This window comes from Somniosus microcephalus, chromosome 12 (genome assembly GCF_052327205.1).
Source record: "Somniosus microcephalus isolate GS21.2 chromosome 12, FLI_Smic_1.0, whole genome shotgun sequence".
Lineage (NCBI taxonomy): Eukaryota > Metazoa > Chordata > Chondrichthyes > Squaliformes > Somniosidae > Somniosus > Somniosus microcephalus.
In genome coordinates this window covers 148625265-148644716 of record NC_140998.1, presented here as the reverse complement: position 1 = coordinate 148644716, position 19452 = coordinate 148625265, and the positions used below count along the sequence as shown (strand labels likewise).

Sequence of the window (19452 nt, the reverse complement as noted above, 5' to 3'; positions counted from 1 at the left end):
CACCAGGGGGCCATCCCTCATGCTGAGATATAATTCCAGGGCCGCTGACTGCCCTCAGTGACTTAATCAGTGGCAATTCATCACCTGGGAGTCTGGACAGTGAGTGTCAGCAGTTTATTCGACTGTGGGAGGGGTAGTGGTATCACAGCTGACACTGATTCTTTTCTCGCCCTACACATCACCAGGTGTACTTTCCAGTCGGGTGACAGAGATCAGAAGCAGGAACCCTGGCTGATTTTATTTATTTAACTTTTGCTCCTTCCATTCCCTGCCCAACCTCTTCTCCCTCCAGTCTTGCTAGAATTTCCGCTCTCTGTACAGTGGAGTATATCACAGCAGGAGCACCAGGTGCTGGGGGTTTGGGGGAGGGGGCTGGTCCAAACTAACCGCATCAAACATAGATGATTCTTTTACGTCCCCTTGAGAGGGCAGACGGGGCCTCGGTTTAACATCTCATTCGTAAGACAGCACCTCTGACAGTGCAGCGCTCCCTCAGTATTGGCACAGGGAGTGTGAGCCTAGATTATGTGCTCGATTATGTGCTCAAAGTCTTTCGAGTGGGGCTTGAACCCATGACCTTTTAACTCGAGGCGAGAGTGCTACCATTGGGCCAAGGCTGACCCTAGACTAGATCAGACTGATGTATCGAATAAGTTGTGAAAGACAGTCTCGGCAAAAAAGTCTTGTGCAACTTAGTGAATTTTTTCCCACTTGTTGTTTTACTCGCAGGGTCTCCCTTTTTTTTGCAATCTTGCTGCTCACTGTCCAATGCACACACTCTCTTTTACACTTACTGTTGCGCTTGCTCTTTTCCACACTCACAGTTGTGGTTGTTCTCTGTCCTCAATCTGTGCCTGGCTCTTGTAGCCATGTTATTGATGTGGCTGGTCTAATTAAGCTTCTCAGAATCACAGAAATCACAGAAACCCCACAGTGCAGATAGAGGCCATTTCGGCCCATCGAGCCTGCACCGACACACATCCCACCCGATCCCCGTAACCCCTACACCAACACATATCCCACCCTATCCCCGTAACCCCACGTATTTAATCCCCCTAACACTAAGGGTCAATTTATCATAGTCAATCAACCTAACCCGCACATCTTTGGACTGTGGGAGGAAACCGGAGCACCCGGAGGAAACCCACGCAAACACGGGGAGAATGTGCAAACTCCACACAGACAGTCACCCGAGGCCGGATTCGAACCCGGGTCCCTGGCGCTGTGAGGCACTGTAAAGACAAACACAATCACTAGTTGGTAGTGATTCCCAGAATGTTGATGGTGTGGGACTCGGTGATGGTGGTGCCAGGGGGAGGTGGTTGGGCCTTTTGCTGTTGGAGATGGTCATTGCCTGGCACTTGGGTAACATGAATGTGACCGACCACTTGTCAGACCAAAGCTGAACATTGGCTAGATCCTGCTGTAGGCTGGAATGGGCTGCAAGAGGAGTCGTGAATGGAGCTGAATGTGTGGAATCGTCTGCAAATAGTTCCACTCCTGAGCTTATGATGGAAAGATGATCATTACTCTTCATTCCTTCCCCACCTATTTGCGAAGATACAGCAGCCAGAAAATGAAGTCCGAAAATGCTGTTTAAAAACATACTGTGGCAGAGCCACCAAGGGACTCTATGTATGTACATAATTGCCTTTAACAGAGTGAATCGGTACCTGTATTTGTTTGCTGTATGTAAATAACGTGGTCCCTTTAAGATGTAGGCCGAGCGCGATGACATCATCACGCAGGTCACATGACGTTCCCAACGGCGGGAAACGTCATGACGTCAGCGGGTAAGCTTCCAGAATCAGTCCTCGTGGAGCCAGCCTTAAGCAAACACCTGTTGTTTAGTTCTCTTGCGTTTTAACTGTTACTTCCACCAGTTTGTATTAAACATCGTTTAATTACCAGAGTTGCCTGGTCTCAGTACTTCAGATAGGAATTTGGCAATTCCTACAATACGCCATTGCCCTGCAGATTCCACAGCACAGGGAAGCTAGCACAATATCGCTTGAACAAGTGTTTCTGCTCTCCAAGTAGGCAATTAACCTGCTCTCAAGTCGAGGGTATCGTGGGAACTATAGCAATTGCAGAGGTGGGTGGCCCGTTACTGCAGCATCTCACGGAAGTATACACCTACTGTGGCCTAGCAAGTTGCTTAGTTGTAAAAACAGAAATAAGGCAGCCCAGCACCGCATTCAGAGGGCAGCCAAAAATAGGAAATGAATGTGGCCCTGCCAGAGTCGCCCACTTCTGAGAACAAATTCAAAAAAGATTCACCGCTCTGGAAACACTGCTGAGTAATACTGTGCCCAGCGATATTCCAGGATCTGCTAACTTTACATTTCAAAATTAATATTAACTCAACTGAAACTATTATTTCTTGAAAATACATAGAAACATAGAAGATAGGAGCAGGAGTAGGCCATTCGGCCCCTCGAGCCTGCAGAGGTAAGTTATTACTGTTTGTTACCCAGAAGCTATTGTGGTTACGGTAATGAACCCTGACGGGTGTCTTTGCTTGTTGGAATGTGTATGAGGCATTTGATGAGGGGGGTGGAGGGGGACTGATTTTGTTTTGTGAACTCAAATGATAGTTATGGGTTGTTTATGAAGGTCCTCTCCAAAAGCTATGTAAAAAATTATGACATTCTCAACAACCAATAGCTTCATCGATATCTTTATCTTAGTAAAAGTTTTGTGTCTGTAAAAATGTAGATTTTGTATATGATTGCACAAAAACAAATAAAGTTACCTGTTGCTCCATTCTAACCATGTGATGTTATCTCCGTCTCACATGGTCGTCACAGACCTATTCAATTTCAATATTCAATTGTACAAAAGTGTAGAAGGCAACCATATTGGAATTCCCTTTTGCTCTACTTTCTATTATCTTATTTTTTGCCCCCCATCCTTTCCATCTTCTTGTTTTCCTCCTCTAAACCCTCACACCCCCCCCACCCCCACACACACACAACTTCTCCTATTTTACCTCTACCCACCTGTTCTCATTACCAAGGGCCTGAATACAATCTTTGGCTTCCTTTCTGTCTCATCCCAGAATCCCTTATGCCGCCCATTCCCTTTTGCAAATCCCTGCCTTAGCCTTTGACCCCACTCTAATGTTTTTTTCTTCACCTCTGGTTTAACCTACATTGTGACCTCCAGCCCCCACTCCGCTAGATTTTTGAAATGATCTTTTCTTTCGTACACACTCCACTCTTCCTCCAGCAGCATCATCAGAACTACTTCTCCCTCACTCCCAGAACAAATGAAAGCAGAAGCAGCACAGTTGATGAGGCAAATGGCCTGTCCCTGTGCTGTAATGGAACAGGGGAGATGGTGGAAGCAGTTAGTATTGATTCATTTAAATGCAAATTCGATAGATTTCTTACAGAAAATAACATTTTAGGATACAGAATTTGAGTAATGTGAGACATGATGTGGTGAGTATAGCGTGCTTGGGAGGAACAGGTGACTTTGGACCTATGGTTCCTAAAGCTCTCCACCACTGGGGTTTTCCTCACCTCATGTCTGAGTCTGTTGTAGACTAATTGATAGAGATTGATTTCCATGATTAGTCAACAATCTCATTACCGTTGTATCAGGCGACTACTAGGTTGGTAGAAGATGAACTAGATGGACCGTGGACTTTTTAAATGTCTAGCAATTCCAATGTTCCTATGTAACATTCCATGCTATGAAAACCAAGGGGAAAAACTCAGCTCACACAAACTAATATTTGAAAACTTAATTCTAAAAAGCAGTTCTCCAATTACAATGAAAGCAAGAAGATTTAAACAAAAACAGCAAGACTGGCACCAGTCTCCTCCCTCCCGTTCTTTTATCTGCTCGTTACAGCGGCTCCTGGATGTCCTCGTGCTGGCTGCCATCCTGCTGCCTGCCTCGCCTTGCGAAAGGGTAAAAGATACAACTGGAGTAAATTGGCAAAGTAATGGGTGTGAGACACATGGAGGGAAGTGAGAGATCTGCACGGAAGGGAAAAAGACAAGGAGCAAGACAGATTTACAGAAACTGAGAGCGAAGCCATCCTGGTCAAATACAAAGTGCCTGAAAGGCACAGAGTGGGAGATGAACCGAGACCAGTAACAGCAAAAGAGAGAGCCTTTTTGTTGTCTGTAAGCAACACCACGTGTTTTATTTGTATATTATGTTTGCAACATCACATTACTATGTGTTTCTGCTCTAATCTGTGTATAATGATTACATAACAAGCAACAGAAACCGATGAGGTGCACGGATTTATTTACTGACCAGTGAATTGCCCATGAATACAGTTTTATAGCGTAGATCTGTTAAACCCCAACAACCATTATCTCCAACTTTCAGTAGAGCCTGCGATAGCTGGCAGCAACAAGATCTTTTTCTGTCTTTCTGGCTCTCCTGTTCACTCTTTCACTTTCCCTCTGTCTTTTCAAGTATTTGAGCCACTTGCATCAGCCCGTGTTGCTGACTGCTCAACCAGTCATCGCTGTTGATCCAGAATTGGGCCCCGTGCCCTCCACAACTGTGCCATTGAAGTGCAGGAAACAAATGTGATAACAGGTTTAGGCAGAAACCAAGAGGAGACAAGTGTCAGGATTTTCCACTTACACACTCTGGATGTACACCAGGAGTGCTGATTGGGAAATTCCACCCCTCCAGTCTGTGATTTCTGACCATTAAATAGTGATTGAAAAATCACATGATGCAGTTGGCGAGTCTTTTAAATGTCGCTTCTGGCTTGCCTTAGGAGTGCTAAAGCAGAAAATTCCTGTCAGGAAGTGGGCATAAGATACATAGTGGCAGGGGACTTTGAAAGAGAAGGATTTCTGAGATATAGATTGATGGGGGAGGGTATGGTACGGCCTATTGAACCCAAGCTGTTTTATAATTTGCCAATGATCATCGACAACTACTGAGGACTAGCGAATGATCGTTCACACTTCTGCTATTTAAAATGTTGCAAAAAAATATAATCTGCTCTGGCAAGGTTGCTAATTCTCTTGATCTTGTTCCCGCCTTCTTTCTCTCTGTACTTTTGTGTGAAAACATTGTGCGCAAGAAAATAATTGCAGTCTGAGCTAGTTAAAGTTAACGATTTGCCTACACTATATACATGAATGTTATAACCAGTAAGATGTGTACTACTGTATACAAGTTTGTTATACCTAGTAACATGCAATGTATTGCTGTACTTCACTGATGCACAATGTACAGTGTATAAATATGGGTGGCAACATACTGTGTTTACTATATACAGGAGTCTTATACAAAGTGAGACAATGTATATTATAAACCGGAGTGTTTTACCCAGCGACATAGTGTATTACAATATACAAAAGGTTATACGCAGTAACGCATGGTGTATCATTATACACGAGAGATTTTACACAGTATCACACTCCGTTACTACATACAGGAACGTTATTCATGCAACAAGAAACTGGAGTGTGTTCAAGGTTCTAATGTTTCTGACTGACTTGAGGTTCATTCTTATGGCTTAATGTCATTCAAACCACCTGTACTTCTACCGGTGCCTCTTGTTCCAGACCCCTGCTCCAATTGGCTCCAGATCTCCGCCCCCGTCCCCCACCACACACTCCATCTGGCTTCTCACTCCAGATCCCCACTCCTCTCACACTGTCCCTATTCTTAACGACCAGAGACCAGGCTCATTCCTTGAAGGATGGAAGGTGGCGTGATGGTGAGATGTGCTCCGGCTACTCTCCTGCAGCTTCTAGTGGCCATCTCAAGAATGGCTTTGTCTATCTAGCTGCCAATCCCATCCCATAGGACAGCCAGGCCACATGCTCAGGATTTGCTGTACAACAATTTTAAATTAAAAACGTGAGCTTGGTTGCCGTATAGGTTTGGAATGGCAAAAACATTTGAGTTTTTTAAAAAAAATACAAAGAGAAGGGAAAAAATATACACGCATGGAGGGGGGGGGGTGGACTTTATTGGAAAAAATAATTTCTTTAAAGAATTACTGGTATACACATTTTGAAAGCGTTTTATCACATTGCTAATTTTAATAACCAATATCTTTAACACAGGGCTCGAAAAGAATCTTGCGATCTCATGAGATTATACTGCCGCCTAGTGGTCTGGTGGAGACTGACCTCGCACTAACTTTTTCACTTCAGGTATCTGATTCATTTGCTTTTGACATTATTTATTTGTGGAACATTTTATTGGAAGATTTCTGAAACATTTAAAATTTAAAATGATGGTATAAATTGCCTTTTCACGTGGGTTACACAGTAAGGTCAGGAACACCATCTATCCATCTTGGCTCATCTGCCCAGAAAGGCCTTGCCTCTGCCTGCATGGGAAAGTCTGTTGTATATTATGTCATGTAATAGAAAAAAGGTGAAAATACACTCACTTCCATTTTTGTGTGACGTGCCGTATCAATTTATGGGAACAATGGTTTATTCAAAATAATATACAATATAAACTGATACTATGCTTCTTTATGAATGGAGGCATAGAGTACAAAAGCAAGGAAATTATGGTAAGCCTTTATAACTCACTGGCTAGGCCCTAGCTGGAGTATTGTGTCCAATTCTGGGCAGCACACTTCAGGAAGGATGTCAAGGCCTTGGAGAGGGTGCAGAGGAAATTTACCAGAATGGTACCAGGGATGAGGGACTTCAGTTACGTGAAGGGATGAGAGAAACTGGGATTATTCTCCTTTAGAGTAGAGAAGGTTAAGGGGAGATTTGATAGAGATGCTCAAAATTATGAGGGGTTTTGATAGAGTAGATAGGGAGAAACTGTTTCCACTGGCAGGAGGGTCGGTAACCAGAGGACACAGATTTAAAATAATTGGCAAAACATCCAGGGGGGAAAATGAGCATTTTTTTCACGCAGCGAGTTGTTAAGATCTGGAATGCACTGCCTGAAGGGGTGATGGAAGCAGATTCAGTAGCAACTTTCAAAAAAAATTGGATATATATGTAAAAAGGAGTAATTTGCAGGGCTTTGGGGAAAGAGCAATGAAATTGGACTAATTGTATAGCTCTTTTGAAGAGCTGGCACAGGCATGATGGGCCGAATGGCCTCCTTCTATGCTGTATGATTCTGTGGTATGCAGACTCCTTGATTGGTAGGAGAAATTTTGTTGCTGGAAATGCTTCATTATCCCTCTGATTTGCTGAGAGACTAACATTGTCACTGCCTCGTAAGGCTTTTTAATTTAAAGTTGCCGTACTCTGTCAACAACTTTCAGTGTGCAATCTCTGGATTTGTTGCAAGATTTTTCACTGCTACGAGTCACTTACCCTACTGACAAAAGATGAAACAACAACACTCTACATTGGAGGTTTTATTTCCACACGATTTTACCTTTTTTTGAAACAAGAAAATCCTGGATATGGTGCAACTGGAAAAAATCCGATAAGTTTACACCACAGCAGGGCGTCATTCGACCCATCGTGTCTATGCTGGTTTTATGCTACAACAATCCAAAACCGAATCCCACTATCCTGCTCTCTGTCCATAGCTCCATATTTTTTTTCTACTTCAAATGCTTAACTACTTTTCCTTTACAAGACGCAATGGTTTGTTGCTCAACCTCGCTCCCTGTGGATGTTTCAGCAGCACCCTGTTTAAAGAAATTTCTTTTAATCTCTCTCCATTTTAAATTGATGACCCCCCCCAACCCTCATCACTGATTCTCCAGCCATGAGAAATAATCCTTTACTCTATCAAAACCCTTTATGGTTTAAAAAAACTTCAATTAAATCTCCTCTTAACCTTCCCAGTATTTTTCCTTTATAAATGGCTTCCCGTTCGTAACATTGTCCTGGTGAATCTATGCTGTACGCTCTCTGTGGCTTTAATGTCCTATCTATAATGGGGTGTCCAAAACTGTACACTGTAAGGAAATACAGGTTTAGTAGGGTATTTAGTGGGATTGGCGTTGAAAGGGTTAAATGACTCAGGCTTCAGCTGGAACTGCTGACCTGTTAGATGAATTGCTTTTTGATCAAATGCTCAAGACACAGGATAGCTAATGGCTGGAGTGGTGTAAAGGCTATAAAACTTTGCACATGGATGTCCAGGGAACAAAGAGGACAGTTGGTGATTGGTGGAAATTTGCTGTGGAAAGGCAGAGGGGAAAAAGAAGGGCATATAAGGAAGTGAATGAGAATAGAGAATCTTACAGAAGACTGAAAAGAGAGCAACAGGGGAAGGTGAACACGAATGAAGCAAAGGGAATATGGGGCGACATCACATCTTCGAACAATTGAACAGTCAAAATTGACTACAACACAGTACACTGACTGTGACCTACCCATTGCCTTGAGCGAAGTTATCATGACCTCTTTGCTCTTGTACTTTATGCATATTTGTAAATCCCAAAATGCATTTTTTACTAGCACTTTTACATAATTAATTATTTGTTCTCCAAGTCTCTGCTCCCTTCTGATTTCTAATAAGCAAAATCATTTGTAAATAATAAGCATACATAAGGAATGTAATTTCCACCGTGTGCCTGTAACAACTTGTCTTCTTGATTCAATTAGTCAAACTCCAATTTAAAAAAGTTGTGGAAAACTTTTAATCTTTTTGTTTTAAACTCCCAACATCATCAACAGACCATGATTGTAGTGCGTCTCTCACGATAGAACAAATGGACCAGCGCCCATTCATGTTTTGTTTTTCAAATAAAGAAAACTGATGCAATATCCTGGGAGAGGCAAAACAACAGCAAGAAAACCCCACAGCCAATAGGGGAAAATTCCTCTCCGGCCCCCTCAGGCCATCAAAGCCAGTACAGGAAATCACATGGACCATGCGTACGTTAACTGTTCATGCACTTTTTATATGATGCAGTCTCTGCTCCAGCCAAGAACCGGTCCAGTTCCCTCTTGAAGGCATGTTGAGAGTCAGCACCCACCGCACCAGCCGGCAACGCAGTCCAGAGGCTCATCATTCTCTGGGAGGGAAAAAAGAACCCACTCCCTTTGTCTTTAAACAATGGTAACTTTTGTTGGTGGTGTGGCGGAGTCCGCCATGGTCGGGCATCAATCTCTGTCTGTGTTTTCTCAGACTGATTATTTCCAGGCGCGTCATTTTGTGGGTGTAGCTCTTAGCGGAGGTTGGATGCTTTTCATTGACAAGGGAAGGAGTGTCAAAGTGTGTGAGGGGGGTGGCCCTCAAAAGGATGGAGCTATGAAGAAAGAATGGAGACAGTGGGCTCTTCAGACTTGAAAGAAGATGAGTGGGAGGGAACCTTATGCAAGATATTCCATGCTACAGATCAGGTAAACCTGGGGGTCACAATTAACCAGAAACTTAACTGGATCAGCCACATAAATACTGTGGCAACAAGGGCAGGTCAGAGGCTAAGCTCAGTATTCTGCGGCAAGTGTCTTGCCTCCTGACTCCCCCAAAGCCTTTCCACCATCTACAAGGCACAAGTAAGGAGTGTGATGGATTATTCTCCACTTGCCTGGATGAGTGCAGCTCCAACAACACTCAAGAAGCTTGACACCATCCAGGACAAAGCAGCCCGCTTGATTGGCACCCCATTCACCACCTTAAACATTCACTCCCTCCACCGGCGTACCGTGGCTGCAGTGTGTACCATCTACAAGATGCATTGCAGCAACTCGCCAAGGCTTCTTCGGCAGCACCTCCCAAACCCGCGACCTCTTCCACCTAGAAGGAAAAGGGCAGCAGGCGCATGGGAACACCACCACCTCCAAGTTCCCCTCCAAGTCACACATCATCCTGACTTAGAATTATATCGCCGATCCTTCATCGTCGCTGGGTCAAAATCCTGGAACTCCCTACCTAACAGCACTGTGGGAGTATCTTCACCACACGGACTGCGGTGGTTCAAAAAGACGGCTCACCACCACCTTCTCAAGGGCAGCTAGGGATGGGCAACAAATGCTGGCATTGCTAGCGACGCCCACATCCCATAAAAAAATGAATTTAAAAAAAACTTCCTCAGAAGGCGGTGAAGTTATCTATCCCCAGCCTTGGCGATGAGTTGGGATCAATTTTGGAGAAGTTGTTTATCTTTTTCTGCCGCTGTTCCCTCTTTCTCTCACAGGTACAAACGGGGGTACAAACTTTTTCCCCTCTCTCATAACATGAATTAAATAACCCTGATAGACTCTTTCAAAAAGGGGACACCTGGCAAAATGTAACTGGAACTTGACGTGGGACATTCAACATCACTTTCCCGTATTTTCTTCCGGCTTTAAACAATTTTCCGAATTTTAAATTTATTTTTACTGCGGGCCTAAAAATTGTTTGCTTTAGCCTCCTCCCAACGGCCATTGTACATGTGCTGTTCCAAAGTGCAGCTGCTGCTCAGTCCCCAGGAACGGACTACACATGCCCGCCTGGACCCTCACCCCTCTCTCTGTCCCTATCTCTCTCTCAACCTTTCTGTCCCTACCTCTTGTTCTCTCCCTCTTTCTCTCACTCCTTCTGTCCCAGTCTCTCGTGCTCTCACCCTCTTTCTCTGTCTCCTCTCTCCTTGTCTCTCTCCCTATCTCTCTCTCTCTCCGTCTCTCTCTCTCTCCATCTCTCTCCCTGTCCCTGTCTCTCTCCCTGTCCCTGTCTCTCTCTCCCTGTCCCTGTCTCTCGCACTCTCTCCCTGTCTCTCGCTCTCTGTCCCTCTCTCTGTCTGTCTCTCTCTCCCCGTCTGTCTCTCTCTCCCCGTCTGTCTCTCTCTCCCCGTCTGTCTCTCTCTCCCCGTCTGTCTCTCTCTCCCCGTCTGGGCTCGCCGTCTCTCTCCGTCCGGCCGTCTCTCTCTCTCCGTCCGGCCGTCTCTCTCTCTCTCTCCCCGTCCGGCCGTCTCTCTCTCCGTCCGGCCGTCTCTCTCTCTCTCCGTCCGGCCGTCTCTCTCTCTCCGTCCGGCCGTCTCTCTCTCTCCGTCCGGCTGTGTCTCTCTCTCTCTCCGTCCGCCTGTCTCTCTCTTCCCCCCCCCCCCCCCCCCCCCCCGTCTCTCTCCCTCTCCCCCCCCCCCGTCTCTCTCCCTCTCCCCCCCCCCCCCGTCTCTCTCCCTCTCCCCCCCCCCCGTCTCTCTCCCTCTCCCCCCCCCCCGTCTCTCTCCCTCTCCCCCCCCCCGTCTCTCTCCCTCCCCCCCCCCGCTCTCTCCGTCCGCCTGTCTCTCTCTCTCTTCCCCCCCCCCCCGTCTCTCTCCCTCTCCCCCCCCCCCGTCTCTCTCCCTCTCTTCCCCCCCCCCCGTCTCTCTCCCTCCCTCCACCCCCACCCCCCCCCCCCCCGTCTCTCTCGATCTCCCACGGAGCTGAAGGCAACGTGACCACACTAAGGCCTCAACTGTTGGGTACTGTGCATGTGCGGCCACGGTAAACAGTGCGCATGCGCAGAAGGGGATCGAGTGCATGCACAGAAAGCCACAAAAATGGTCGTGTGGATAATCTCAGCGCTCACATTCAGTACCTCAGGGCCAGGCCTGTAGCGGGTTCCAGCCTGCAGGCGCCGAAATCAGTTCCATCGCTCAGATGCCGAAGCCCGCTCCTGCGGGCCTAATGAACAAGCCTGTGGGACTCGATTAAAAAGAGCGCCTGTGTGCTGGAGCCTGCTCCAGAGGCACTGCACGGCCTGCAACGTCTGGTGCGCGGCAGCCTTGAAGTATCTGTGCGGCCGTGCAGCTTAGGGGGAACAGTGTTGTTGCTGTCAATTTCATGAAGCACCTGTCCTTGCTGCAGCTGCCTCCATTGTTCCATGATGTTAACCTGAAAAAGAAAAACAAAAAGCGGCAGCTTGTTGGGGTCTGTGCAGAGAGCAATTGAAATTCAATACGTTGCCAGCCATCATGTTTTCTCTCTGCACAATTGACTTTAGCAGGAATTTCCAGTCGGAGGGTCAATTCCCCTTGATGCTGCTCTGTAATGTACAGTTATTTTTTTCCAACAGTACCCTCATTTCCTCAAAAGAGAAGGCAACAAACTGCAAATCCTGCTTCAGAGACGAAAGCGGTACAAAAACCGGACCATCCTGGGATACAAGACTCTGGCGGTTGGTTCCATCAATATGGCTGAGGTGAGACAGTTTTTGTTACTGTTCTGGCCTGTGGCACTGGGGGTAATTTTGACTTTGTGCAATAGCGTAAAACAAGCGCTAGCAAATCGGCAGTCCATTTTACACATTTCCCAATTTTTATTTCCATTGACTGACTTCAGTGGAAATAAAATACGAGAGATGTAAAACGGGCTTCCGATTCACTGTCACTCATTTTACAGTATCGCACAAAGTCAAAATTACACCCATGTGTCTACCAACACAATCAAGGACAAAAACCATGGAAATAAAGTGTGACTAGTTAAATGTGAATTTAAAAGAACCCACAGCACTATTTTGAAGAAGAGCAGGGGAGTTTCCCCCGGAATCCTGGCCAATATTTATCCCTCAACCAATATCACTAAAACAGAGAGTAGAGACGACCGTACATTTACAAGGACTAAGTATGCTTATTTTTGCTCCCATTCTGTAATGCAGGTGATGCAGCACCCAACAGAAGGTGGCCAAATCCTCACTCTGTTCAGTAACCTCAAGCAAGCCGCAGTAAAAGTGGCTGAAATCTGGATCTTTGCACTGTCCAGCCAGCCAATTGACCACGAGGACAGTGCAATGCAGCCTAATCAGAAAATAAAATCGACAGGTGGGATTGCGTCACTGGTTATATTGTAAGAAAATGTGTTTTTTATGAAGAAATCGCCTTCACCCCAGTAATCAGTACTGATATTCAAGTGAGTCGTATATTCAGGTGTACAAACAATGGATGCTGTTTTAGTTTAGAAAGGTGCACTGGGTTTATTTAGTGTTTTGGCACCAATGCACTACAAGGAAAATCACACGTAAGCTCTTCAGTGTTGTGCTACGGGATTCTTGTGGAGGTTCCTTAAATCCATCATTTCAAATTATACCCACCACTACCACCATCAGCGATCAGCCTGGAACCACCAGTGCTTCTCCCCAATATTACACAGCTCAAAATGCTCCCCTGACACAGCCTGAATTTTGAACGGCAATGTCTGTAATTGTGCTGCTGGGCAATTCCTCGCAGTTCAGTTTCACACATCCGCCACTTCACTTTGCTAGAATCGAGTGGCAACATTGCACACCATTGCAAGGGATGGAGATGTTCAAGTTGCTTAGTCTGTCAGTGTCAAAAAAAATAAAGCTCGGTGCAGTACTGATCTGCATAAAGCTTTCCAATTCCCCCTCTACCCTCTCCTCCAACAAGAAGCACGAGGAACTCATGGACTTCTTTGTTACTACGATTGAGACCATCCATTCACCTGCCTCTGCTGCATCCCTCCTTCCTCTTGCCCACCAAGCTAAACCTCCCCCAAGGTTCTTCCCTGCCCTAGCCTTGAGTACATGTCATTTTCTAATTTCTCTCCTATATCGCACCCGTGCCTTCTCTGAGCCCCTCTTGTCCATTTGACTTACCTTGTGCGCCCTTAAATCCATTCCCACTAAACTGTTGACCATCCAACTTCCATTCCTGGCTCCCATGCTAGCTGACATTGTGAATGGTTGCCTTTCCTCAGGTACTGGCCCCTCCCTTTTAAAATCACCATCATCACCTCCCTCCTCTAAATAAAGCACCCTCAATCCCGCTGTCCTTGCAAACTACCACCCCATCTTCAACCTCCATTTCCTCTCAAAAGTCCTTTAACGTGCAGTGACCTCCCAAATCTGAGCCCATGTTTGCTGTAACACTGTTTGAACCTCTCCAATCTGGTTTCAGCTCCTGCCACAGTGCTGAAACGGCCCTATCAAAGTCACAAATCATCTTCTCGATCTCTCTACACAGTCAACCTTACCAACCTCCTCCAATGCCCCTCCCTCAGTGGGACTGCCCGCACCTGGTTCTGCTGTTAGCTATCCAGTCATAGCCAGAGCATGTCCAACAATGGCTTCACTTTCCACACCTGCACCATTACCTCTGGGCGTCCCCCAAGGATCAATCCTTGCCCCCCCTCCTCTTCCTCATACTGCCCCTTGGTAACATCATCCACATGTACGCTGACTACACCCAGCTCTACCTCACTACCACCTCTCGAACCCTCCACTGCCCCTGTGTTGTCAGACTGCTAGTCCTGGATGAGCCTCCAGTTAAACATTAGGAAAACTGAAGCCATTGTGTTTGGCCCCCGCCATAAACTCCATGCCCTAGCCACCGGTTCCATCCCCCTCCCCAGCCTCTGTCTCCGGCGAAACCAAACTGTTTGCAACCTCATCTTATTTGACCCCGAGCTGACTTCTACCGCTGTAACATTGCCCATCTCCACCCCTGCCTCAGAACATTTGCTACCAAAACCCTAATCGATACTTTCGTCACCTCCAGACTTGACTATTCCATGCTTTCCTGGCCGGCCTCCCATCTTTCACCCTCCGTAAACTTCAGCTTATCCAAAAACCTACTGTCCATATCCTAACCCGCATCAAGTCCCATTCACCCATCACCCTGTGCTCGCAGACCTACATTGGCTCCAATTTAAAATTCTCATCCTTGTGTTCAAATCTCTTCATGATCTTGCCCCTTACTATCTCCAGCTCATCAACCTACTGAGAACTGTTTCTAAAGCATTTTAGAAATGCAGTGTGAGGATGTTAAAGCATTAAAACCATCTCCCTGCATGAACATCACTATTAAAATTTAAGAAAATCCTAGGAAAACCCTGACTATCCGTGTCATTTTTACCATGCACAATTTCTACTTGGCTTAAACCACGGATATTCCGTGAAGAGCTTAATTTATTAGGCTGTCCTGCTTCTCGCATCGCGAGTTCTGTTGTGTATGCGCGAGAAACAAATTTATAATTTGAAGTCATCTTTCCATTATTTTCACAGATAATTACTCAGAGGAAGAGTATGAAAGTTTTTCTTCTGAGCAGGAAGCCAGTGATGATGCAGTCCAAGGACAAGTACGTAACACTGGAACTGTTCACAGATGTTAGGGGCATAGCAGGGTAGGAGCTGGTTAGGAGCATGGCAGGGTAGGAGCTGGTTAGGAGCATGGCAGGGTAGGAGCTGGTTAGGAGCATGGAAGTGTAGGAGCTGGTTAGGAGCATGGCAGGGTAGGAGCTGGTTAGGGGCATGGCAGGGTTGGAGCTGGTTAGGAGCATGGCAGGGTAGGAGCTGGTTAGCGGCATGGCAGCAGGGTAGGTGCTGTTTAGGAGCATGGCAGGGTAGGTGCTGGTTAGGAGCATGGCAGGGTAGGAGCTGGTTAGGAGCATGGCAGGGTAGGAGCTGGTTAGGGGCATGGCAGCAGGGTAGGTGCTGGTTGGGGGCATGGCAGCAGGGTAGGCGCTGGTTAGGGGCAGGGTAGGTGCCGATTAGGGGCATGGCAGGGTAGGTGCCGATTAGGGGCATGGCGGGGTAGGTGCCGATTCGGGGCATGGCGGGGTAGGTGCCGATTCGGGGCATGGCAGGGTAGGTGGCGATTAGGGGCATGGCGGGGTAGGTGCCGATTCGGGGCATGGCGGGGTAGGTGCCGATTCGGGGCATGGCGGGGTAGGTGCCGATTCGGGGCATGGCAGGGTAGGTGGCGATTAGGGGCATGGCGGGGTAGGTGCCGATTAGGGGCATGGCGGGGTAGGTGCCGATTAGGGGCATGGCAGGGTAGGATCTGGTTAGGAGCATGGCAGGGTAGGAGCTGGTTTGGAGCATGGCAGGGTAGGAGCTGGTTAGGAGCATGGCAGGGTAGGAGCATGGCAGGGTAGGAGCTGGTTAGTGGCATGGCAGGATAGGAGCTGGTTAGGGGCATGGCAGGGGAGGAGCTGGTTAGGAGCATGGCAGGGTAGGAGCTGGTTAGGGGCATGGCAGGGTAGGAGCTGGTTAGCGGCATGGCAGCAGGGTAGGTGCTGGTTGGGGGCATGGCAGGGTAGGTGCTGGTTAGGAGCATGGCAGGGTAGGAGCTGGTTAGGGGCATGGCAGGGTAGGCGCGGGTTGGGAGCATGGCAGGGTAGGTGCTGATTAGGGGCATGGCGGGGTAGGTGCCGATTAGGGGCATGGCGGGGTAGGTGCCGATTAGGGGCATGGCGGGGTAGGTGCCGATTAGGGGCATGGCGGGGTAGGTGCCGATTAGGGGCATGGCGGGGTAGGTGCCGATTAGGGGCATGGCGGGGTAGGTGCCGGTTAGGGGCATGGCGGGGTAGGTGCCGGTTAGGGGCAGTGTAGGTGCCGGTTAGGGGCATGGCAGGGTAGGTGCCGGTTAGGGGCATGGCAGGGTAGGTGCCGGTTAGGGGCATGGCAGGGTAGGTGCCGGTTAGGGGCATGGCAGGGTAGGTGCTGGTATGGGGCATTGCATGGCATGGCAGGTGCCAGTTAGGGGCATGGCAGGGTAGGTGCCGGTTTGGGGCATGGCAGGGTAGGAGCTGGTTATGGGCATAGCAGGGCATGACCGACTAGAAATTGGGTATGTGCATGGCAAGGTTTACTGGGTAAGGGCATGGCAGGATCAGAGTGGGGCATTGTTGCGGCATTGCAGTGGAGCAGCAGGTGTGGGTTGTGGCAGGCTGGAGCCGGGTAGGGGTGTGCTGAGTAAGAGCAAGTTACTGGCATGGCACGGTAGGAGCTGTGTTGGAACGAGGCAGGACAGAAGGTTGGGATCATACATAGTCAATGGCCCCTAGAACTCAGGGTATGTGTAGTATATCCAGCCCATTGTGTTTCCCTTTCTGTTGATGAGAGTGAATCAGAAATCTTTACCTGTGTCCTCTGTGTCATGAGACACGAGATTAAGTGCAAAAGAGGCTATCCATTTAAAAAAAAAAGACTTCTGATCATTATACAGTTTAGAAATTACCAGGCTGCACTGTCCAGTTCAGCACCAGATAGGTTGTAACTCTGGACTCTGTGGTCGGCTGTGTTGGAATTGGCACCTTGTCCAGTGTTGTGACATCTTTATGTCAAGCAATTGGGTATTCCTGTGATGGGATGTTCTCACAATAACATCAGTCTTTGACAAGATCTCAAAGACAGGTGAAACACCAATTACAACTTTTTTCATTTTGCTGATTTTGCTCCACATACAACAGCCAGCAACTTACAAAAGCAAAATACTGCGGCTGCTGGTAATCTGAAATAAAAACGGAAAATGCTGGAAATACTCAGCAGGTCAGGCAGCATCTGTAGAGAGAGAAACAGTTAATGTTTCAGGTCGATGTCATTGACCTGAAACATTAACTGTTTCTCTCTCTACAGATGCTGCCTGACCTGCTGAGTATTTCCAGCTTTTTCTGTTTTTATTATAGCAAGCAACTTACAGTTCTGTTTCTCGCGCCCAGGATGACTCCTCTGATAGCTTTCCATGTTGGATGGGAAATTATGGGTGGGATGAAAGCCCAGTTGAAGAGAAGTGTTTGTAACAGGCTTTTGAAAGCAGGGAGGGAGGTGACCAGGTGAATTGGAGGTGACAAGCTAGAAAACAGGGCGGAAGGGGGTCTCAAGAGGATAGAAGGGAACTAGGAAGAGTAGAGAGCTAGGAAAAAGGAGTATAATGGTGTCGGAGGCGTGGAGAGAGCATGTAGGGACACACGGCCCAAGGAGATCACAGAGGAGTGTGGATGAGTACATCGAGGGATTTGAGAGAGGGTGAGGATCTTGACATTACAGAACGTGAGTGTTATAAGCAGGTTGCTCGTATCTAGTGTTTGCAGCCTGGATTCTGATTGTTCAGTTGTGAAACTATTACACAAGGTTTGGTAGCACAGTGCTTTGGTAATCTGACATGCTGATCTAGGAAGTGATGGGACTTGGGTTTGCATACATACCTTTCAACCTAAGGACCCTAAGTTCGAATCTAGCTGAGACTGATAGACTGGAAGTCTCCTCTCTGCTGGGATTTAAGGGTTATGCACGATAGGAGTGTGTCTCAACCCAGAAGGAACAGATCCACAGCACAGCTCAGGTTCCCACTAAGTAGGCAATCTCACTCAGAGACCATGGGTATATTTTCTTACCGGTGCTGTTTCCATACTATTGCTTAACACAATTGTTACCCAAGTAAACAGGTTTTAAAAAGTGTGTGAAGCATGCACACAGGATCAGTGCTGGCTGGAAAGTATCCCCCGATGAAAAATGGGAAATTTTTACACTGATGCGTCAAGCAAGGCCATCTAAGTTTGGTGCAGAGTGGAGGGAGCATTGCACTGCATCCTGCTGCGCTGCACCTATCCAGGGAGCACGTGAGACTAGTGGCAAGTGCAAAAGTAGTACATTTGTTCTGTTCCCAGTGCAGATATCCCTCACCTTAATCATAAAATCATAGAAACTTACAGCACAGAAGGAGGCCATTTGGCCCATCGTGCCTGTGATGGCTGTTTGAAAGAGCTATCCAATTAGTTCCACTCCCTCGCTCTTTCCCCATAGCCCTGTAATGAGCACAAAATTAACCAGAAAATGAGCGTATAAATGACCTTAATCAAACCCAAATGTGGTCCTATATGGAGAATATAAATGTTGGGATAGAGTTTTACTGCATGTTTTTTTTAATATATATATATATATATATATATATATATTATATATATATTAAATGTATTTTAAAATGCATGCTGTCAATGTGTGCGAACAGCCTGAATGTATTGCTTTTCCTGCTCCAAGGGAATTGTGACGGGCTGACGGTGATGGCATTGAAAGGGGAAAGTGAGGTGGTGCTTGCTAAGAAATATCCCTGGTGGGCTGTGTCTTACAAATCACAAGGTAATTATTATGTTTTCGCTTTTTTTTAAGGATATGGATGATGATGAATATGATCTGGGTAAGCCAAAAAAGCAACGGAGGACAATCGTGAGAACGACCTCAATCACAAGGGTTAGTGCAGTTTATTTGGCAACATTTTCCTCCTGATGTTTTTAGTTCTATCAAATGAGGCTATTTTACTGTGCAATGAGAAAGGGTTAATTAATAACCTTGTAGTAAAGGAGCTTCTGGAAGAGTGATCATAACATGATAGCATTTTATATTGGGTCTGATAGTGATTTAGTTAAGTCCGAAACTAGGGTCTTCAATCGGAACAAAGCAAACTACATAGGTATGAGGAATGAGTTGGCTAAGGAGGTAGATTGGGAAACTAGATTAAAAGATGTGACTTTTTGAGGTTGTAACTAGCAGGGTAGATAAAGGGGAACCAGTGGATGTAGTGTATTTGGATTTTCAAAAAGCATTCGATAAGGTGCCACACAAGAGGTTATTACACAAAATTAGGGCTCATGGATTGAGGATTGGTTAACGGACAAAAAAGAGAATCGGAATAAAAGGGCCATTTTCGGGTTGGCAGGCTGTAACTAGTGGGGTACCATAAGGATTAGTGCTTGGGCCTATTTACAATCTATATCAATTTCTTAGATGAGGGGACCGAATGTAATGTATCCAAGTTTGCTGACGATACAAAGCTAGGTTGGAAAGTAAGTTGTGAGGAAGATGCAAAGAGGTTGCAAA

The 19452-nt window shown here is 46.7% G+C and overlaps 1 protein-coding gene across 7 annotated transcripts in view; it reads left to right on the top strand.

Moving 5' to 3' along the window:
• Nucleotides 1-19452, top strand: part of pacs2 (phosphofurin acidic cluster sorting protein 2) — a 292002-nt gene that overhangs the window by 184586 nt on the left and 87964 nt on the right. For all 7 annotated transcript variants that reach the window (XM_086003651.1, XM_086003648.1, XM_086003653.1 and 4 more), the window contains exons 3-7: nucleotides 6060-6149; nucleotides 11914-12039; nucleotides 12496-12658; nucleotides 14860-14933; nucleotides 18745-18825. In XM_086003651.1, the coding sequence (XP_085859777.1) occupies nucleotides 6060-6149; nucleotides 11914-12039; nucleotides 12496-12658; nucleotides 14860-14933; nucleotides 18745-18825 (534 nt within the window). The remainder of the gene's footprint in view (nucleotides 1-6059; nucleotides 6150-11913; nucleotides 12040-12495; nucleotides 12659-14859; nucleotides 14934-18744; nucleotides 18826-19452) is intronic.